At 37.8% G+C, this 23,963-nt stretch overlaps 1 protein-coding gene across 11 annotated transcripts in view; it reads right to left on the bottom strand.

The window, feature by feature from the left end:
* SYNRG (synergin gamma) overlaps positions 1 to 23,091 on the bottom strand; it is a 78,993-nt gene extending 55,902 nt beyond the window's left edge. For 9 of the 11 annotated variants that reach the window (XM_074342614.1, XM_074342615.1, XM_074342616.1 and 6 more), the window contains exons 1-3: positions 22,936 to 23,091; positions 18,326 to 18,366; positions 14,869 to 14,990 (exon numbers count right to left, since the gene is read on the bottom strand). In XM_074342614.1, coding sequence (XP_074198715.1) covers positions 14,869 to 14,990; positions 18,326 to 18,366; positions 22,936 to 23,012 — 240 coding nt within the window. In that variant the 5' untranslated portion in view covers positions 23,013 to 23,091. The remainder of the gene's footprint in view (positions 1 to 14,868; positions 14,991 to 18,325; positions 18,367 to 22,935) is intronic. The other 2 variants (XM_045512296.2, XM_074342622.1) reach the window with 1 other exon arrangement.
* Positions 23,092 to 23,963: the final 872 nt, after the last annotated feature.

Here is a 23,963-nt window from a genome sequence, read left to right as displayed (position 1 = left end):
AATCACAAAATCTAATATTAATGATGATGATGACGACAATGATAATGGCTAGTTTTCACAGAGTGAAAATTTCTCTATTCTTCAACCTTCTCCTGAAAGGTTCTCCAAACTTCAAACTCGGCTGTCCCTGGAAGCCCTCTCATTCTTTTCCAGCATCTCCTGTAGATGGGGAATGTTGCTCCTTGCTTCCACCTAAACCCTTTTTCTCCTCTCCCTTCAAAAACCTGAATATATTTGGATTTCTTGCCATTAGACTTCATCATTTACTATCCTACCTCGTTTATGTCATCTACTGACCCTCAACTCCCTTACTCTTTAACTGAAGGCTTCAGAACCTTGCAATGGTCCATTCTACTCCTAAACTGCTCTTGGTGACGTCAATAATCACGTGGATGACATATCTAATACTGTGACCTCTCAGGTCTCCTCATCACAATCATGTCCAACATGCCATTTCAACTTCCCATTCCACAGTCAAACCCCTGATCATCAGCCCCAGTAGCTGCATCATGTCCAAAATCTTGATTTTAAGCACCCCAACACTTGACCATCACCTTCTATCCTTCCAGCTCATGTACTCCAGCAATTCTCTTATTTCATCAATACCCACTTGAATCCATTAATCTTACCACTTTCCCAGTATCCATCATCATCATGATGTCCTTATTTATCTTCTTGTTCAGCTTAGATTCCAGGATTCAGTATTAAATGCCCTTGGAAACATCCTTAACTCCCTGACCTCTCACTCGCTTGCTATGGTCTCCTGGGGAATCTCATTCCTGGTTAGCTAACTAATCACCTTCTCTTACCCTTATACCCAAACCACTTGACCTTGCTGGTGAGAAAAACTTTGAGGATTCACCTTAAATTCCTGACTACAAATTTCAAACGGATCCCCAACACAGGAGTCCTCTGAGGACTCCAACTATGTAAGATTTCAATCCTTTGAAGTTTCTTGAGATTTGCTATGGCCCAGCATATGGTCAATTGTAATGAATATTTCATGTTTGCTTAAAAAGAAAGTGTATTTTATAATTATTGGGAACAGTGTCCTATCACCCATTAGTCAAGCCTGTTAAGAAGACTGTTTAAAACCTATTATCTTTACTGATTGTGGATCTATTTCTCTTCGTTGTTCTGTTAGTTTCTGTCTTACACATTTTGAGGCTAGGTTATTAGTAGGTGCACTGCCAACTGTTATATCCTTTAGGTGAATTTAATCTCTTGTCAATATGAAATACCCTCTTTACCTCCAGGCTTTTAAGACTTTTGCCTTAAAATATATTTTGTCTGATTTTCCTTTAACTATATCAGCTTTTGGGGGTTGTTTTTAGTACTTACATCATTCTTCATTCTTTTAAACTTTCCCGTATCCTTATATTTTAAATGTATCCCTTGCAAACATCAAATATCTACAATCTTCTCTTTTGATCCTTTAAACCATTAACATTTAATATAATTATTGATACATTTGGGTTTAAAACTATCTTCTTATTTTGTGATTTGTTTCACTTTTTGTATGTTTCTTTTTCTTTCCTTCTTGGCTTTTTTTGGATTGACTACTTTTTCTCATTCCACTTTTTACTCCTCTTTGTCTTTGGTTTCTCTATGTGTCTGGATGTGAGGATTTACATTTACTTATTCTCACTGCCTGGTATTCACAACCTGGTGTCACTGTCCCAAAACAGCCCTGATACTAGGGGAATGATCGAGTGTGGTTAGGTCATAAAAGACACTGCAGCTTCCACTTTCTCTCCAATCACCCACTCTGGAGAGGTCCATGTGGAGCTAGGGGCCATCTAGGGACTGAGGTCTCCTGCCTACAGCCAGCACTGAATTCCATCCATGTGAGTGGGACTTCGTGGAAGTAGATCTTCTAGTCCCAATTTGTGATAAAGTTTAACTCATCTATATATATGAAATTAATTAATGCAAACTACCAAAACTTAAATCAAGACTATTCACACTACTGGATTTAGTGTATCAGATTTTCATCAATCCATTTTTAATAATGTTTTTAAACAAGACTAAAATTTTAATCTAAGAAAAATTTGTTAAGGAAATCATGTTAGTGTTTCCTTCAAATAAAAAAAGCATTTCTTTTGAAATTATCCAAAATACCTCCCTGTTCTGAACTTTCACTGAAACAGAAGGTTATTTTAAGGTCCAGAAGTAATATAATACGTGTAAAGCACCTAGAACACTGTCTAGCACATATGAGAAAATAAATAGATATTATAGAAATAATTACCTTTATGCATTAGAAATATACTTTATACATTAGAAATACTGATGACAAAATAGGACACTCTCAATGTCCTATTTCATTTTCTGTTTTTTTCCTGAAACAAAGATTCCTCAAGCAAATATAGAATTAGGCAGCTAGATAAGAAAAATGAACACTTAACAGTTATAACACAGGTATCATTTTTACTGTGTTCCTGCTACATGTCAGTTATAAAATTAGGCATTTACATTCATTGTTCTCAATACTTGTAAGATCATCAGAATTAAGAGATTTCGATAATGATAACGATCAAGAAGATGACCTTAATAATAACAAAAGCTTATGAAGCCTGTAGTGTGTTCCAGGGACTTTTCTAAGTGCTTTACATGCAGATAAACAAGATTATACTGTATAGCACAGGGAAATATACACAAAATGTTATGGTAGCTCACAGAGAAAAAAATGTGACAATGAGTGTGTATATGTCCACGTATGACTGAAAAATTGTGCTGAACACTGGAATTTGACACAACATTGTAAAATGATTATAAATCAATAAAAATGTTAAAAAAAAGTGAAGCAAAAAGGACATGTTAAAATTTGATAAAAGGATGACATGACTGTCTACAAAACAAAATCCCAAGGAATCTATACAAAACTTCCTAGAATAAGTGAATTCAGCAAAGTTTCAGGTTACAAGACAAACATATAAAAATAAATTTGTATTTCAATATACCAGCAATGAACACATGACAGTGCAATTAAAAATATGCCATTTACAATTACTCAAAAGAGTGAAATACTTAAATGCAAATCTAACAATATATTTGCAAGACTTATGTTGAAAACCATACAATGCTAATGAAAGAAACCAAAGATGACCTAAATAAATGGAAAGACATATCATGTCTACATATTGAAAGACTACATATTAAATATGTCAATTTCCCCAAACTGATATAAAAGTGTAATATAATTCCTATAAAAACTCTAACAAGAGTTTTTGTAGATCTAGACACTACTATTGTGGTATTTATATGAAAGGCAGAGGAACTTTGAATACTTAAAACAATTCTGAAAAGAAGAATAACATGAGAGGAATCTGTCCTAGACAGCTAACGAGATTAAATCAGTAAATCAAAATTTCCCAACAAAAAAAGCCGACCCTGATAGCTTTGCTGATGAATCATACCAAATATTTAGAAAAGAAATAATAGCAATTCTTCACAAGCTTTTCCAAAAAATTGAAGAGGAGAGAAAATTTCCTAACTCATTCTGAGGCCAGCATAACCCTGGTACCAAAGCCAAACAAAGACACAAGAAAGGAAACTATGGATCAATACCTTCATGAACACGAATGCAAAAATCTTCAACAAAGTATCAGCAAACAGAATTCAGCAGCATATTAAAAGGATTATACACCATGACCAACTGGAATTTATTCTTAGAATGCAAGAATGGTTTAATATATGGAAAATGATCCATAAAATATACCATATTAACAGAACAAAGGGAGAAAAACCCCACATGGTTATCTCAATTGATGCAGAAAAAGCATTTGACAAAATTCAAAACCATTTCATGACCCAAAACACTCAATTATGAATAGAAAAAAATTATCTCAACACAATGCAGATCATATATAAAAACCCCACAGTGAACATTATACTCAACAGTGAAAGAGAGAAAGCCTTTTTATCCTAAGATCAGGACTAAGGCGGAGATGCCTGCTTTCACTATTTCTATTCAAAATAGTAATAGAAATTCTAGCCAGAGCAACTGGGGGGTGAAGTGGGGAGGCAATAAGAGGCATTTAAATTGGAAAAGAAGTAAAATGATCTGTTTGCAGATGATGTGATCTTATATGTAGAAAAATCATAAAGACTCTACAAAAAAGCTGTTAGAATGAATAAATGAATTCAGCAAAGTAGCAGGATGCAAATTCAATACACAAAAATCAGTTGCATTTCTATACACACATAAAAGAAAAATCCAAAAAGGAAATTACAGAAACAGCTTCATTTAAAATAGCATCAAAAAGTATAAATAATTAGGTATTAACCAAGGAGGTAAAAGACTATACAATGAAAACTACAAAAAAATTGCTGAAAGAAAATTAAAGAAGGCATAAATAAATGGAAACACAATCCATGTTCATGGATTGGAAGACTTAATATTGTTAAAATGTCAATATTACCCAAAGCAATCTACAAATGCAATCCCTATCAAAACTCCAATGACATTTTTTACAGAAACAGAAAAATTCATTCTAAAATTCATATGGAGGAAACAACCTAAATGTCCACTGACAGACAACTGGATAAAGAAGCTGTGGTATATTTATACAATGGAATACTATTCAGCCACAGAAAGAATAAAATAATGCCACTTGCAGCAACATGGATAGAGCTGGATATCATCATTCTAAGTGAAGTAAGCCAGAAAGAGAAAGAAAAATACCACATGGTATCACTCATATGTGGAATCTAAAAAAAAAGAGAAAACACAAATGAACTTATTTACAAAACAGAAACAGACTTACAGACATAGAAAACAAACTTATGGTTACCAGAGGGGAATGAGGATAGGAAGGGATAAATTGGGAGCCTGAGATTTGCAGATACTAACTACTATATTTAAAATAGATAAACAAGTTTCTTCTGTACAGTACAGGGAACTATATTCAATATCTTGCAGTAACCTATAATGAAAAAGAATATGAAAACAAGTATGTATGTATATGTATGACTGAAACATGCTGTACACCAGAATTTGAAACAACATTGTAAACTGACTATACTACAATAAAAAAAAGAAAAGAAAAGAAAAAAAATTCATATGGAATCTCAAAGGACCCTGAATAGCCAAGGGAATTTTCAAAAAGAACAAACCTGGACAACTCAGGCTTCCTGATTTCAAAACCTACTACAAAGCTACAGTAATCAAAACAGTGTGGTACTTGCATAAACTAGGACATATAGACCCATGGAAAAGAATAGAGGGCTGAGAAATAAATCCTTGCATATACAGTCAAATGATTTTTGACAAGGGTGCTAAGATCATTCTATGGGTAAAGGACAATCTTTTCAACAAATTATGCTGTGAAACTAGATATCCACATGCAAAAGAATAAAGTTGGACCCTTATCCAACACCATACACAAAAATTAAGTCCAAAAGGATGAAGAACCTAAATTTAAGGCCTAAAACAATAAAACTCTCAGGAGAAAATGCAGAACAGAAACTCTGTAGCATTGGTTTTGGCCATGATTTTCTTGAATATGACATCAAAGGCACAGGCAACAAAACAAAGAATAGACAAGTTGAAATTCATGAAAATTTCAAAAAATTTCAAAAATCATTAAGTACATTAAGAGACACAAACCACAGAGCAAAAAGGCAAAACACAGAATGGGAGATAATATTTGCAAATTATATGTATGATAAGATGTTAATATCTAAAATATACAGGAAATTTCTAAAACTCAACAACAAAACACTCAATTCATAAATGGGGAAAGGACTTGAATAGACATTTCTCCTAAGATATACCAATGGCCAATAAGCACATGAAAAGATACTCAACATCACTAATCATTAGGGAAATGTAAATCTCATACATTAGTATGGCTCCTATCAAAAAACAGAAAACAAGTGAGGATGAGGAAAAGTTAGAAAATTTTGCACTGTTAGTGGGAACAAAATGGTACAGTTGCTGTGGAAAACAGTCTGGAGGTTCCCCCCTAAAAAATTAAAAATAGAATTACCGTATGACCCAGCAATTCCACTTTGGGTGTATACCCGAAAGAACTGAAAGCAGAGTCTCAAAGAGATACTGGTACACCCATGTTCACAGCAGCATCATTGTTCACAGTAGCTAAAATATGGAAGCAACCCAAGTGTCCATAGACCGATGAATGGATAAGCAAAATGTGATATATACACACAATGGAACATCAATCCTAAAAAGGAAGGAAGTTCTCCAATATGCTACAGCATGGATAACCTTTGAGCACATTATGCTAAGTGAAAATAAACCAGTCACAAAAAGACAAATACTGTCTTTGATTGCACGTACAGGAGGTACTTAAGAGTACTCAAAATCATAGACGTAAAGTATGATGGTGGATGCATGGGGCTGTGGCGGGGAGGGAAGAATGAAGAATTACTGTACAGATTTTCAGATTTACAAGATGAAAAGAGTTATGAGGATGAGTGGTGGTGACGGCTGCACAACAATGTGAATATATTTAAAAGCACTGAACTGTACAGTTAAAAATCGTTAAGGTGCTTAAGTTTTATGTTATGTGTATTTTACTGTGATAAAGTTGGAGAAAACATGGGAGGAGTCAGTCTTATACAGCTACTGTAATCAGGACGAGTAGACAGATAAATCAATGGAACAGAACAGAGAACCTAGAATACACCCACACAAACATGCCCAATTGATTTTTGACAAAAATACAAAAGCACTTAGACAGAGGAAGGACAGCCTTTTCAGTAAGTGGTGCTAGAGCAACTGCACGTCAATAGGCAAAAAAAAGAAACCTCAACCAAAATCTCACACCTTGTAAAAAACTAATCCAAACTAACTTAAAATGTAAAATCATAAAACTTTTAAGTAAAAACAAAGAAGTCTTCAGGATCTAGGGCAGGACAAAGAACTCTCAGACTTACACCAATGCATGTTCCATAAAATGAAAAACTGATAAACTGGCTTCATCAAAATTAAAATTCTTTTTCTCTAAGAGGGACCCTGTTAAGAGGATAAAAAGACAAGTTCTATGGTCTGAATGTTTGTGTGTCCCCAAAATTCATATGTTGAAATCAACCTCCAAAGGTGATGGTATTAGTAGGTAGGGCCTTTGAGGGTGGTTAATTAGGTCATGAGAGTGGAAGCCTCATGAAGGGGATTAGTGCTTTTATAAAGAGATCCCAGAGAGCACCCTAGTCCCCTCCCCCACGGGAAGATACAACTAGAAGTCTGTGACCTGGAAGAGGACTTCACCCGACTATGCTGGAACTATGATCTTGGACTTTCCGCCTCCAGAACTGTGAGAAATAAATTTTGTTCTTTATAAGCTACCCAATCTCTGGTACTTTGTTTTAGCAGCCTGATGGACTAAAACAACAAGCTACAGACCGGGAGAAAATATTTGCAAACCACACATCCAATAAAGGACTAGTATATAGAACATATAAAGAACTCTTGAAACTCAACAGTAAAATATAAAAAAAAAAATTCCAACTGGAAAATGGATGGAAGATAAGAAGAGTCATTTTTCTGAAGGGAATATAACGATGGCACCTAAGCACATGAAAAGATGTTCAACATTGTTAGTGTTAAAGAAAAACCAATATGGAGACCACACCTTGAACGTACCCCTAGGCCAAACACTCAGTCACACAACCAAAACGTAACACTGCCCTGATTTCCCCGAAATGTTGACTCTGATCTTAAACAAAACCTAAGCTTTCTTCATGTCAGTGTGACCTGACAGTTTCTGAGCTAATCAGTTACAAACAAGTAAGCTTAGCAATGAGAAGGAAAGTTTCTAGGAACTAACCACAATATAAAACAATGAACTCATCCATGTTTATAAACTGAACTGTAACTGCTGAAAGCACTTGCAGTTTGAGGTCTCCCTGTTTGAGAACAGTTTGCTTCTTGCCCAATATTCATATCAACTAAAGCTTTCTGGATTTTCTTTTGACATTAGTCTTTTGGGAAATGCAATTTAAAATCACGAGATATCACAACACATCTATCAGAATGGCTGAAACAAACAATTACACCAAATAATAGCGAAGATGCAGAGAAACTGGATCACTCATATACTGCTGGCGGGAATTTCTGTAAAAGGGTACCACTACTCTAGAACACAGTTTAACAGTTCCTTTAAAAACTAAACATCCAACCACCATCTCACTCAGCACTCCTGGGCATTAATCTCAGAGAAATGAAGCCTTATAATCACACAAAAACCTCTATTTGTCATTGCTAAAAAGTAAAAAGAGCCCAGATGTCCTTCAATGGGTCAACAGTTATATAGACAGTAGTTACATCCAATAATGGAATAGTACTCAGCAATAAAAATGAATGAAATGCTGATAAATGCAACAACTTGGATGAATTTCAAGGGAAATATGCAGAACCCCCCCCCCCAAAAAAGCCAATCTCAAAAGGTTAGTGATTCAACTTGGATAACACTGTTGAAATCACGTAATTATAGAAACGGGGAACATATATGAGTGACTGCCAAAGATTGGTGGGGGTATGAAATGGGAGGGACATGAATTTGGATATAAAATGCCAACAAGAGGAGATCCCTGGGGTGATGGGAATGTTCTGATCTTGACTACATCGATGCCAATGTCCTGGTTGCAATATTATACTTAGTTCTGCAAGCTGTTACCCCTGGGGAACTAGGTAAAAGATTTCTTTGTATTATTTCTTACATAAACGTGTACATACATTTATCTCAAAATAAAAGGTTTTAACTAAAAATGTTTTGATAAAGCTGTGCAACTGGCTCACACATGTTCATCATATATTCTGTTCTATTTTTTTCTCTTTTTATATATAAACATTTCTTGAGTTATAGTCATTTTACAATGTTGTGTCAAATTCCAGAGTAGAGCACAATTTTTCAGTTATACATGAAAATACATATATTCATTGTCACATTCTCTTTCGCTGTGAGCCACCACAAGACACTGTATGTATTTCCCTGTGCTACATAGTACAATCTTGTTTATCTATTCTACATTTTGAAATCCCAGTCCCTTCCTACCCCCCATCCCCCTGGCAACCACAAGTTTGTATTCTATGTCTATGAGTCTGTTTCTGTTTTGTATTTTTGGGTTTTTTTTGTTGTTGTTTTTAGATTCTGCATATGAGCGATCTCATATGGTATTTTTCTTTCTCTTTCTGGCTTACTTCACTTAGAATGACATTCTCCAGTAACATCCATGTTGCTGCAAATGGCGTTATGTTGTCGGTTTTTATGGCTGAATAGTATTCCACTGTATAAATACACTACATCTTCTTTATCCAGTCATCTGTTGATGGACATTTAGGCTGTTTCCATGTCTTGGCTACTGTAAATAGTGCTCCTATGAACACTGCGGTGCAGGTGTCATTTTGAAGTAGGGTCCCTTCTGGATATATGCCCAGGAGCGGGATTCCTGGGTCATGTGGTAAGTCTATTCCTAGTCTTTTGAGGAATCTCCATACTGTTTTCCACAGTGGCTGCACCAAATTGCATTCCCACCAGCAGTGTAGGAGGGTTCCCTTTTCTCCACAGCCTCTCCAGCATTTGTCATTAATAGACTTTTGAATGATGGCCATTCTGACTGGTGTGAGGTGATACCTCATCATAGTTTTGATTTGCATTTCTCTGACAATTAGTGATATTGAGCATTTTTTCATGTGCCTATTGATCATCTGTATTTCTTCCTTGGAGAATTGCTTGTTTAGGTCTTCTGCCCAGTTTTGGATTGGGTTGTCTGTTTTTTTCTTATTAAATCGTGTGAGGTGCTTATATATTCTGGAGATCAAGCCTTTGTCAGTTTCATTTGCAAAAATTTTCTCCCATTCCATAGGTTGTCATTTTGTTTTACTTATGGTTTCCTTTGCTGTGCAGAAGCTTGTAATTTTCATTAGGTCCCATTTGTTTATTCTTGCTTTTATTTCTATTGCTTGGGTAGACTGTTCTAGGAGAACATTTTTGAGATATATGTCAGATAATGTTTTGCCTTTATTTTCCTCTAGGAGGTTTACTGTATCTTGTCTTATGTTTAAGTCTTTGATTCATTTTGAGTTTATTTTTGTGTATGGTGTAAGGGAGTGTTCTAGCTTCATTGATTTACATGCTGCTGTCCAGTTTTCCCAACACCATTTGCTGAAGAGACTGTCTTTATTCCATTGTATATTCTTGCCTCCTTTGTCGAAGATTAGGTGACCAAAAGTTTGTGGATTCATTTCTGGGCTCTCTATTCTGTTCCATTGTTCCATAAGTCTGTTTTTGTACCAATACCATGCTGTCTTGATTACTGTAGCTCTGCAGTGTTGTCTGAAGTCTGGGAGAGTTATTCCTCCAGCCTCTTTTTCTTTAGTAATGCTTTGGCAATTCTAGGTCTTTTGTGGTTCCATACAAATTTTATTATGATTTGTTCTAGTTCTGTGAAATATGTCCTGGGTAATTTGATAGGGATTGCATTAAATCTGTAGATTGCCTTGGGCAGTGTGACCATTTTAACAATATTGATTCTTCCAATCCAGGAGCATGGGATATCTTTCCATTTTTTTAAGTCTTCTTTAATTTCCTTCATCAGTGTTTTATAGTTTTCTGTGTATAAGTCTTTCACCTCCTTGGTTAGATTTACTTCTAGGTATTTTATTACTTTGGGTGCTATTTTAAAGGGGATTGTTTCATTACTTTCTTTTTCTGTTGATTCATCGTTAGTGTAAAGAAATGCAACTGATTTTTGAATGTTAATCTTGTAACCTGCTACCTTGCTGAATTCGATTATTTCTAGTAGTTTTTGTGTGGACCTTTTAGGATTTTCTATATATAGTATCATGTCATCTGCATATAGTGACACTTTTACCTCTTCTTTTCAAATTTGGATCCCTTTTATTTCTCTCTCTTGCCTGACTGCTGTGGCTAGGACTTCCAGGACTATGTTGAATAGGAGTGGTGATAGCAGGCAGCCTTGTCTTGTCCCAGATTTTAGTGGGAAGCTTTTGAGTTTTTCACCAATATATTCTGTTCTTATCTACGTACTTGAAATATTGTAAGAATAACTTTAAAATTTATTCTAAATCTTTCCTTTTCATGAGTTTTCGGGAGTGGAGAGCTATACAGCAGCCAAGACTAATTTTCATCTTGATTTTTATCTGGAAGTGCCCCCTTCAAAGACTTAAGTGATCACTAAAGAATAATGGGTTTTCCTCATACATGTCTGTGGTTGGTTAAGGATATTAAGTTTGGGGGGGAAAAATAAGATCTGAATGAATTTCTCCTTTAAGAATAGTGAGCAGCTTCCAAGAAGTGTAATGCCTGTCAGTAAGATTAAAGGGTAAAGAAAAAGATTTTGGTTTAGAACCATTAATTCTAAGTTTCTGATACTCAGGGAAATGATGTGGGGGTTATCAAATCTGAAAGTTCACTTTTTTATCGTTGTTCTCTGTGTTAGAGATCCTTATTGTTTTTGGTTGTTTCAAACTCTTTAAAAACATTTTTCAGATAATTACGCAGGTCATGAAACAATGTTTAGTGTGAAAATCAATGATTTAAAAACAGTAGCAGCTGTTATTCAGTTTCAGCGGTAAGCTTACTAAATCTTAGAAACACACTGCATTCTATGGTAGATTGTTTCCAATTACTGGCTGCCCTTACTGAAATGATGACACATCGCTACGTGGTGTGCACTCCTCCTGGTATACTCCCCTACTGATGTTTGTTTGGGCCACGTTACTTTGTGAGCAGAAGTGACTGATAAATCCTACCTCTGAGAGAAAGCTTTAAAAAACACCACAGGATGTGGCTATCTCCTTTTATTAATGCCAAGAGTCTGAGATGTCCGAGGTAAGGGTCTCAGGATAGAGAATATGGAGCTAAATCAAGCCAACCCACAAAGGACATGTTCACAAATGAGAAATATACCTTTGTTTTTCTAAGTCACTGAGATTTGGGGATTTTTGCTTCTGCAGCACAACCTAGAGAAAGCTGAGTAACTTGGATGTAAAAACCTACAAAAGCTCAGTTTATTCCCATTTTCTTTCTACTAGAAATGAATAGAGAATGACTTGGAAGTTTCCCTAAATCTTTACATACAACATAGAAGCTTTAGTTGCTTAAATGACTTCAACATGACAATGGCTTCAACTTAAATTCTGATTGTTAACTCCTAACTATCTATTTATAAATTATACACAGGTGTGATTGTTCTAACATATTGTATACATGATAAAACATGCAGAAAAAGAAAATTTTAATTAGGTAAAAATGAAATATATGGTATTTAAAATATTAATAGTACAAAAACCCTTTTGTTCTGGCTTATTTGTGAATGATTTTTTTTTAATAATACTCTGGATTCAGCCAAAGATCTAACTCCTGGATTTAATTTATTTGGTTACTCGGTTTAACTGGATATCATGGCTGAAAAAGATGATTTACAAAGATATGGAGATCCAAATGGATGTGGATAAAGCCAGTTACTCAGGCTGTACTTATTAAATCATGATATACTGATTTCATGCACCAATTCTTAAAAAAACAAAAAACATTATTTGCTTTTATCCACACTACCTATGATCATGACCAGTTATGCAGGGACACGCTCAGCACGATGGCAGGAAAATTCTCTCCAATTCTCCTGCAGTTCTCTCTCAGATTCTCATTATGGCTCATTTTAAGTGTTACTGATTTTTACCTAATCCCTCCCTTTTCTAAAAGTGGAAACTTTGGGAAAATTTGGAAAATTTGGAAAAAGAATATTAACATTTTGCCCTATTTGCTCTGTTTGTACAACATGCATGTGCTCTTTTTTCTTTTTCTGAACCATGTGCAGGTCAATTGTAGACATAAGACATAATTTCCTTTTTTTTTTTAAACAAAAAGAAAGTAAACATGAGGTTTATAAACTTGAATAAGTAACAGTAGCTAGAATTGGTAATATTGTTTCAATTCATCATACTTATATTTTGGTTTACAACAAATGAGGTTTCCTATTTACTTAGCAAGATAAAGATTCCTTTAAGAATTTGTTAAAAACTAAATCAATTAAAACGTTAATTAAATAGTACATGGCAAAAATCATGAGGGTGATACTCAAATTACAGAAGTTTGGGAAGCTAATAGTTAAGAACTCAGGCTCTAAAACATAAGATAGCTTTGGTTTCACTCTCTGCTCTGAAATAAATTGTATGACACTGAATAGGACATTGAATCTGACTGCAGTTTCATTATCTATAAAATGGGAATAAAAGTATTACTTATCTGATAGAGTTGTTATGAGGACTGAATAATATAATGCACACAATGAATACAGCACATGTAAACAACAAATGGTGGTTATTATTATTACTGGTTACTAACATTATTCAAGAAAGAATGTTTCAACCAGAAATGGTGGTTGTGAGCCAATGAAAGCATGGAAACATAGTCAGATCAATATTACAACAGAACATGAAATAATGTCATGCCACCTGAAAGATCATTCCTGATATTAACATTAACATAAGAAATAAAAACTTCTTGCCCATTTCTGCTCACTGTGTGCCAGATACAATGCCAAGTGCTTTATAGAACTCCTTCATTCAGTTCTTCCTCTAACTGTACTGGCAAGGTATTATTACATTCCTGTTTTACAGGTAAGTGGCAGAGCTGGGATTTGAATTTAGGTCTGACACCAAAACCCATGTTTTTTTCTTTCATCTCCCCAACCCCCAACCCTACCCTCTTCTGTGTCTGCTCCTCCTCAGTCTCCTCTGTTGGCAACTCCCTTAGATTTAAACACTGAAATCTTCAAGGCTCTACCCTGGACTATTTTCTCCATCGACAGTGTTCTCGGATGTTCCCGTTCACCCCTATGGCATCAACTACCTTCTACATGTGGATGATTCCCAAAACTGTGATTTTCAACACACGGTGAAAAATCTTGAGCTCCAGGTCAGCTGATTAAATGGTCTCTGGACAGGCCCACTTGGATGTTTCATGGGTCCTTGAAAGTCAACAATATGTAACAATCTCTTCCAGTGCTTCTCTCATTAACAAATGACACCACCAGTTAGTTGCTCATGCACAAAATGAAGAATCAATTTGATACCAGCTTCACCTTTATTTCCAGCATCCAATCCTTCAGCAAATCCTATGGATTTTACTTCCTAAGCAGTTCTCAAAAACATCCATCTCTGCATCCACCTGCCACCGCCCTAAATCAAGCCAACATCTCACCAGCTCTCACTACATCAGCCTGATTCTTCTTTCACCTACTTTTGCTCTCCTCTGTCCTTCCAATCATTCTCCAATCAGCACTCAGAACGATCTTTTTGAAATACAAATCTGATTGTGACATTCCACTGGTTGAAACTAGGCAACAGCTCCTTAATGCTCTCAAGAGAGAATTCAATGTATAATATGGTTAAGAATAGATCTACTGAAGACTTACGTTCCAATCTTGGCTAACTAAGCTCTGTGAATAGCCTTATAAAGTTTCAGTTTCCCCATCAGAAAAACTCTTTAAAAAGATGTTATGGGCATTAGATAAAATAATCCAATATAAAGATGGCTCTGAGCCTTGCAAACAATGACACTGTTCCTTTCTTGAGAACAGTGCTACTTCTCCTAACAATGCTACTTCACGGCATCAAGTCCCTGAATTTTCCAAGACGTCATTCTAAAATTCTTCCAAGTCAGTAGTCAAATACAGAAGTCACTGGATTTTCCTTAAATGATTTATCTTTTTTCACCCTTGTGAACGTATTTTTTGTTTGATTTTGAAGGAAGCCACCTGAGATGTAGACAACACTTATTTCTAAAGATAGCATTAAGCTCCTAGTATGTGTCTCTTAGTATGTAACAACATACTACAAACAGTAACTTTGTAAACATCAGCTAAACAGGCAAGTACCTGCATGGCAATAGGTCCCTGGGACATTTGAGAGCTGTAGTTCATGCCCATCATGCCTTGCATATTCGGCTGCATGACAGAGACCATAGGAAATCCTTGTTGCTGCATTGGCATCAGACCTGCTGAAGAAGAAAGATATCATTAAGGTGGGTGTTTTAAAGTATATATTCTTAAAAGCATAACTATCTAAAGGACTCATTACTTGGGAGGTGGCACAGGACAGAGGGAAAGGCACAGGCTCTGGAATGAGACAGACCTGAGCGTGAATTCCGTCATTAACTCAGCTATGTGATCTGGGGCAAGTTACAAAACTTCATCTGTAAAATGCAGAGAACACTATCTGTTCTACAGAATTTTTGTGCGTACTTGAATAATTAACAACGCGGCCTAACTGGCCTTCAAGATGGCCCCCAGTGATCTCTGCCTCTTGGTATTCAGACCCCTGTCCTTCCCTCCCACACTGACTAGGGCTGACCAGTATAACCAGTACGATATTGTGGGGATGACAGTGTGTGACTTCCAAGGCTAGCTCCTGCTAACCACTGCAGCTTCCTCCTTGCTCTCTCGGATCACCTGTTGGGGAAAGCCACGGCCACACCATGAGTATACTCAAGCAGTCCTATGGAGAATCCACGTGGGAAGGAACTAAAACCTCTTGCCAAAAGGCAGCACAAATGTGCCATCTGCGTGAGTGAGCCGTCTTAGAAACAGATCTTCCAGCCCCATCAAACCTTTAGACAGATGACTGTAGCCCTAGCTCACATCTTTACTGCAATCGCCTTGGCCCTGAGCCCAAACCACCCAGTGAGGCCACTCCCAGATACCTGACCCACAGACACTGTGTAAAATAGTAATTTTTCATGCTGCAGCAGATAACTAATACAAAAGTAGTTAAGAGTTAGTGGTAATTAAGTTACTTTTAATACAAAAGTAGTTAAGAGCATGAACTCTGGAAGACAACTAGAAATGTCACTTGCTAGCTTGGGACCTCGAGCAACTTGCTTAACTTCTTTCTGTGCCTCGGTTTCTCAACAATGAAACTGTGTAATACCTAACATGCTCAAAAAATGACATTCTTTTTCTCTTTCCTTACATGAATAGTTAATATAACATTGACCATATAACAGCCATCAGCATGCAAAGTATATAATGCAATGGCAGGAAAACTATCATGAAAGCATGATTTACAGTGTAGTACCTCCCAAACTCTTCCAAGAGTAGAGGGAGATGAAGATTACATCCCTTCAGGGATTTAATAAATACTAAATGCCTACTGTATTTTAGGCACAGTTTGAGATGCTTGGTATAAAACAAAATCCCTACACAGCCTGAACACAAATTTCATTCTAATTTTGCACTGTACCTCAGATTACATCCATGCTGGCCCTAGGGTAAGGAACTTTTAATCAACTTTGATTTAAAATTGATTAAAAGTCTGGTAAAGTATACCATGTTTATCTTATGGAATCTGTGTACCTTCAAGGTTGTTTTTACACAGTTTAATTTCAGAAGCATGGACATCACATTTGTAGGTAACAATTATTAGTGGCAAGCTATTCATTTATTCATTCAATTATTTATTCAAATGCTGCATGTCACACACCATTCTAGGGACACAGCAGTGAACAAAACCGGTTTTTGCTCATACGGAATTTACAATGTAACTGGGGGAGACAGAGAATTAAAAAAAATCAGTGGATGTCAGGTGGAGATCGGGGAAAGGGAGAGCCAGGGAAAGGAGTGGTTGCTATTTCACAGGAGAAAAGGTTTCACTAATAGGGTGGCATTTAAGCAAGAACTTGAAGGACGTGAGGGAGTGTGCCATGCGGTAATGTGGGAAGAGTATTCTAGACAAAGGAACACCAAATGTGAAGGCCCTGAGGTGTCATGGAGAATTAGAATGCAGAGTGAATGTAGCATAGTAAGATGTTCTTTCTCTTAGGGTCTGTGACCCTAAGGACTTATCTATTTTCATAATTTTATTTAATTCTTGAATGGATAACTTAAAGATCTGGTACAACACTTAAAGGTATGAAAGCACACACAGTGAAAAATAACTCTTGTTTCTCTCCTGTCTCCTGTTCATCTACTTATGATCTTGTGGCCATTCTTCCCATCAGTTCCTTATGAATGCTTTCAGAAATAATAATTGCATAATTTAAATGATCAAAAAGCCCACTCTTACATTGTAAAAAAAAAAAAAATCTCAAAAACAATTCCAAATTCCAGAAGAAACAGTATCTTTTGGGTTCTCTTCTTGTCCTGTTCCTTTGCTCAAAATGTAGATTTGCACTTAAAAGTTTGTAAAAATGCAAAACAAGAAGCCACAATAATGAACACGAAACACTGTAACGCCCTCCTAAAGAACATCTCAAACCATTTGATCTAAATCTAGGACACATCTAATTACAGATAGCTTAAATAATATATAAATACAGCACTATGAAAAGAATGCATCTGACCCTTGGAAAAATTTACCTGAAACTCAACCTCCATCACTGATTACAGATGGAGACACTGACCATCTGCTACTGAGCCGCTCCTTATCATCCATCCCTGTGGTGACCTAGGAGTCTCTGTTTCTCCAGCAAGTCTATCAGCCAGTCAACACTGGCTGTGTGAGAAGGGCCAGTTTTCAGAGCAGCTTGGCCTGTGGCGGGGAGGGGTTACACTGGAGGGGGAGAAGTGAGCAGAAAGAAGAGAAGGGCAGACACATTCTTCCTTCAGTGTTGTGTCCCCCAGGCACAGCAGCACGAGTCAAGATTATACCCCTTTGCTACTGTTTCCCTGAAGACAAAGCTAGAACTGATACTGGTGGGTCCTTGTCTGAAACCAAGAGAGAAGGGATATACCTAGTGGAGAAACTGCTACGAATAATACTCGGACTTAAAATAGTTTAAACTGTATCAGACTATGTGATCTCCTATGTACATGATTATGGTAAACCGAATTCACACAGAGAAAACTTAAGTATAAAATAACCAAAGACGTTCATTTATTCATTCAACAAGCATCCACAGAGGCCCTATTATCTTCTATCCTCATGCAGGGTACTAGGGATACTGATAAGCGTAAGGCAGACATAGCCCCCACCCTATCGAGTAACAATCTAGAAGACAGACAGGAGAAAGATGGCATTCAGAGAACTACAATTCTTTTCATTTTTGTCACCTGTTCTTTACTGCTCTTTTAACCCTGAAAGTCTCCTTCATCTCTGAGGTTAAATAACAATCTGTCAACACAAGGTTTGTAAGGTTGGGAGATGAGAAATGATCATTACTATTCCTCAAATTACACAATTTTTGAGAAATTTTAAGAGTATCTTTCATACAGGTTTAAGGCTGTAAGAAAATTTTACTATATATGGCAGCAAGAGAACTTTTTTACCCACTTAATCCCCAAGTTCAGAAACGTTAACAGTGAAAAATGAAAGTTTAAAACTCAAGCTTTCACATACCTTGAGGGGGTCTTATTCCACCTGCAACCGGAAACATAAAGCTGAAAGCAGAACAAAATATATCAGAGTCTTCAGGTGTACAAAGGTTTCAGATAAAACAGGTAATGTTCTACATAAATGACAGAAGTATAGTCAGGGCCCTGGCATTTGTTCTGCAGTCCAATACTGAATTATCCAGCACCAATACAGACTGACCGTCCACAGGACGCATGATCATCAGCATGTCAGTGCAGGGGGGAAATTTCTGAACTAGAAGACAGAAGACCTTGAAACTAGTCCTGGTTCTATCACGGTGTGACTTCTCTGGATTCCAATCTCCCCATCCACAAAATGAGAGGGCTGGATTAGATTCAGTTCGGTATTTATTGGGTGCCTACTACAGGAAAGGAATGAATTAGCTCAGAGTCTTGTGGAAGACACAGATGCAGGTTTTAACACAGGACAGGACGTGCTAAGTGCTGCGAGAGGTCCAGAACACTAACAGATGTGAGAAGGAAAAACTTAATGTGATGGGCTGTACTTGGGAAGTGTTGTGGAGATATCTTCTAAGCTGAATCTTAAAGAGAGGCACACCATATAGCCTGAGCAAAAGCTCAGAGGCCAGAGCTGTAGGTGTGTTCAGAGAAATGATTTAAGGTTGAATATAAGATTTAGGTTTGGAAAAATAAGCAGATTGTAGAGGGCCTTTAAAGTGTTTGATTTTGAGTATTATATGACGTCAGAGTTCTTTTAGTTGTAGTAAAATATACATAATATAAAATTTTACCATTTTAACCATCTTTAAGTGTACAATTCAGTGGCATTAAGTACATCCACAATGTTGTACAACCATCACCATGATCCATTTCCAGAAGTTTTTCATCATCACAAATAGAAACTCTGTACCCATTAAACAATGACTCCCCATTACTTTCTCCCCTCAACCCCTGCTAGCCACTATTTTACTTTCTGGCTCAATCAATTTGCTATTCTAGCTACCTTATATTAACTGGAATCATATAATTCTTGTCCTTTTGTATCTGACTTACTTCACACAGCATTAACATTTTCCAGGTTCATCATGTTGTGGCATGTGTCAGAATTTCATTCCTTTTCATGGCTGAATAGCACTCCATCATATGTACGTAGCATATTCTGCTTATCCTTTAATCTGTTGATGGACAGTTGGGCTATTTCTCTACCTTTTGGCTGTTGTGAATAATGCTGATATGAACATTGGTTACAAGTATTTGTTTGAGTCCCTCTTTCAGTTCTTTTGGGTATATACATAGGAATGGAATTGCTTGCTGGGTCATATAGCAATTCTATGTTTACTTCTTGAAAAACAGCAGCTGCACCATTTTACATTCCCACAAGCAATGCAAAAGGGTTTCAATTTCTCCACATCCTCTCAAACACTTCTTTTTTTAGTTGACAGTTATCCTAAAAGGGTGAAGTGCTATTTCATTGTGATTGAGCTCTACATTTCCCTGATGTCAGAGTTTTAAGCAGTGAAATGATCAGAAATGCGCTTTAGGTTTCTCTGGTAATGGGGTATCGCAGGGAAAGCTTGAAGTAAAAAGAGCCAGCTAAGAAACTATCAAAATCATCTCCATAAGAAATGAAAAGGGCCATCACCAGAGTAATGGGAATGGGGAAAAAAAAAAAAAGAGATGAATGAGCTATTTAAAAGGAAGAATCAACGGGACCTGGCAACTGCCAGGAGGGAGAACAGTACTGAAAGAGCAGAAAGAGTTGAAGATGATGCTGAGATTTTGAGCCTGAGCAACTGCAAGGATTGTGAGGCTGTTTACTGAAAACAGGAGCCCGATGTGAGCAGGTCTGGGAAGACAGGTGGTAGGAGTGTGTTCATGAGGAGCAATCTAACAGGCAATCAGAAACGTAGCTCCAGATCAGGAGCACGGTCTACATCAATAATCACCAGTAATTATTTAGCAACCCAAACTACCCACTGACCTATGTACCAGCCATACAATTCTCTGAAACGTTTAGTAGACCGGTAACAGCAACACGCTTCCAGTCGCATTTCCCCACCTGCAGGCTCTACGGCTTCCCATGCAGCTCCTGCAGCACAGGCGGGCGGCATCTCCCTGAAGGACCACTTGATGAGGCTACTCCCGGGATTAAAATAACGTCAGATTCCTCCCTAAATTGAATTTCCTGAGTTTATATTCAAGTCCCTCTCTCCACTTTTAACATGACTTTTTCAGTTTTATTTCATAAGACTCTTCTCTCCCATCAGTGCCACAGTCCACCTGGCCTAGCTGCTGCTCCCTAGTGTTCACTAGGCCTTCCCTTCTCCGTGATAATCTCTTGACCCCTTCCTCTTCCTGGAAATGAGGCCCAGCTGAAATATCTCTTCTTTGCCTTCAATGTTGCTTGAATCCACAAATATTTACAGAAGGTTTTCTATGTACAGAATGTGCTAGAAGCAGTGGAAGAGAAAAAGATGAGGAGGCCCTTAAGGAGCTTACAGGAGCAGTAAAAAAAAAAAAAATGGACAAGTTCACAAAGGGTACAATTCCACAAGGATACATACTAATTAAGATCTTTCAATTGTTTTTTTCCTGCCATACTTGACTTAAAAAAAATTACACTTCTCATCTTTTGGGTAAATTGTGCCTTTTATATACAAGTCTACCATTTACTCTAAAGTAGCCCATTTAGGATACCAATCAAAAGTAGGCTAACATTAATAAAGTTAGCAAATGCCAATGCTTTTTGTTTAGTAGTCTCTTAGAACCGAGACAAGTATCTAAGAAATACGGTAAATTATAGTTCATGGATTTTCTCGATTAAAAGATAAGAGATGCCTGGTTCTTTTTCTTTTTCCCTAAAATATACTTAGGCTACCAACCATAATGTTAGCTTCCTTATAAAATAACCTCAGCCAGCACCACTGCTCTCTAAAAACCGTATTTTTTCTTTATTGAGCAAACAGCTTCTCGGCCTCAGAAAGTTTCCAATGTAAGTAATAATTACCGTACATTTTTCAAGGTAAGGATGATTTTTCTCTCCTATATACCCTCTAGAGTTTAAGAATGCAATGTTACTAAAACTAAATTTTAAAGATGAAAGAAAATTTAAAGTTAGTCATTCTAATTTCTATCACAATTCAGGCCATCTTTATAAAAAAATTGTGTTCATGGACCAATGATGTTAAAATACTATAAACTAAGGGGAATGATCCACTCAATTTTCTGCACCCAAGGTCCTCCCCACCAGAAATAAAACCAAAAAATTCAAACCCAAACAACACCAAATACCCAAAAAACCTGGGCCTAGAATGCCAAATTCTTTTAAGTTTGTATCTTCCCAGAACTTCGTGCCAAGATTAATCACATACTTGATCAAATTAATGCCACTCAAGAACATTTTAGAAACTGTCACCACAGTCACAAAGGAAAGAGATTATTACATATTTGTCTCCTCTGACCAGAAACTGACTTATATGTCAAACTAATAAAACAGTAGAAATCAGAAAACAAAAGAGAAAGAAAACAGTTTTAAATCTAAAGTGAAAGATGTGGAGAGAAAATGAAAAATGGGGTTGCACACAGGTGGTTTATTGAAAAAGCGACTGACTGTTTTTTGCCCTACCATACATATAAGCATCTGCAGGAGGTGATGACTTCAAAGACTTCACACTTTTGTAGTGTTCACGAGTCTAAAATTAAAACACTGCATATCAAAAAACTAACACTTCGTTTTCCAAAAATAACTTAGGATGCTGAAGATAAAAAGCTAAAATTATCTCCAAATGTATATAAACTACGGGTTGACTAGCAAAACACAATCAGACTAAGTCATTACACAAGTGGGATGAAAACTTCCGTTTGATGAAAACTTCCCGTTATCAAGTATTTCCTTAAACGATGAACCTGTCAAGTTGCAAATGTTCATTTCTTTTATCGTTCTAGGTAGGAGAACCCCTGGCAATTTGTAGCAGAAATATGACAGGGAGTAAATTTGTTTCAAGGCTAAGTAAAAGTCTGGAAGCTTTGTTCTGATACAACTGCGTACGTGCTGTTTAACAATTATTCTTTAATAAGGAGGCAAGTGTTGAGTTACCTTTACAAGAATGCTATTTACTAATTCAAAAGACTTCAAATTTTCCTGCTGCTTCTCGCGTGTTAAGGAAATAAATGAAAAGGACAGGACACTGTAAGAGGAGAAAGACAGTGTATACACACGCGCGCGCACCTTGGAAACACTTCTCCAGCTCTGTGAACAGATTTTCCAGAGCCCCTAGTCAAACCCTGGGCAAATCTCTGGTCGTTTCAGACCCAGCCAGGGTTTAGAAGCGAGGCCTCGGGGTTCCTCCTTTATCCAGCCCGGCCGACGGGACCCTCGCCTCCCCCTCCTTTCCTCCCCGCTCGGCCCCAGCAGCCAGCGCCCCCGAGCCTGGAAGACCGGAGTCGGGCGCCCAGGCTCCATCTGTCCCTTCGGCCTAGGTCCCCGGAGGACGACTCTTCTTCTCCCGCAGCCCAGTTCCAGGGGAAAAGGGGTCGGCGCGGGCGAAAATGGCCCTAACAGCCGACCACCCGATGCCCGTGCCGGGCCAGCCCTGCGTCTGCGAGGCGCGTCCCGGCCCAGCTCTTCGCACCCACCTGCCTCCTCCGGCGGCCCCCGCGCCAGCTCCCGCGGCCCCGCCGCCTCCAGCTCCCGTTCCCGGCCGCAGCGCCATCTTGCTCCGGGCCTGCCGCCGCCACCGCCTCCCCAGCAGCTGTCAGGAGAGCCACTTCCGGGGCAAACGCCGGGCCCCACCTCGCCGCGGACTGGGCGACGGGGCGGGGCCGCGCGCCCACGTGACGCCCCGCGCGCGGGGGAGGAGCCGCGCGCCCGCGTCACGTGACCCGGCTGCCGCCGCGGGGCCCGCCAGGTGCAATTCTCGTTCTGGGTCTGGTGCGGCGGTCTGCGCCCCGTTACAGGGAAGCTGATTCATTCTCCCGCAAGGCTCTGTGGAGGGCCCAGTTGGCCGGCGAGCTGCTAGGCGTCGTCGTTGCTCAGATTGAAAAACCATCATCTTGGTTTAGTGAAAAGAGTAGCTTGTCTTTTTTTTTAAACTGGATGGTGGGTACACGGGTGCTTTTTTGTTGTTGTTGTTGTTACTCTTTACGCAAGGAACAGATGGATCCAAAATGCCCCTTTGATAGCTTCACAGCGCTAGTAATAAGCTCTACTTTTTCCGTGGAACTCGGCAGCTTCCTTTTGGTACGCACCCAAAAAAGCTAAAGGTATTTAGCCACCTGATAATCCGTATTTTTCCTACATTCGCAATCAGAGCCAAAACAGTGTTTGGAAGCGGTTCATTGCTCTGAATCTATCTAGCCATATTTTTACTGTGATTTCCCCCCCCCCAAACTACTGTAAGTAAATGTGAAAGTTGAATGTAGACTTTTTCAACCCCTCAGGTAGAGTTTGTTTACTAGCAAGTAACAGATTCTAATTAGCTTTATCTTTTAGTCTTCCTTTTAGGGTTTTTACAAGGAAACAATTTGACGTTATTGTTTATTGGGCACAAATCACTGGTCGGGAACTTTACTGTGTTTTTTCAAATCCTTAAAGTCCCTAAGAGTTACTGTTGACATTTCAGATAAGAAAACCCCGATTACAAGAAACTAATTTACCCAGCTCA

This window comes from Camelus bactrianus, chromosome 16 (assembly GCF_048773025.1).
Source record: "Camelus bactrianus isolate YW-2024 breed Bactrian camel chromosome 16, ASM4877302v1, whole genome shotgun sequence".
Classification (NCBI taxonomy): domain Eukaryota; kingdom Metazoa; phylum Chordata; class Mammalia; order Artiodactyla; family Camelidae; genus Camelus; species Camelus bactrianus.
This window is presented reverse-complemented; position numbering and strand designations above follow the sequence as displayed.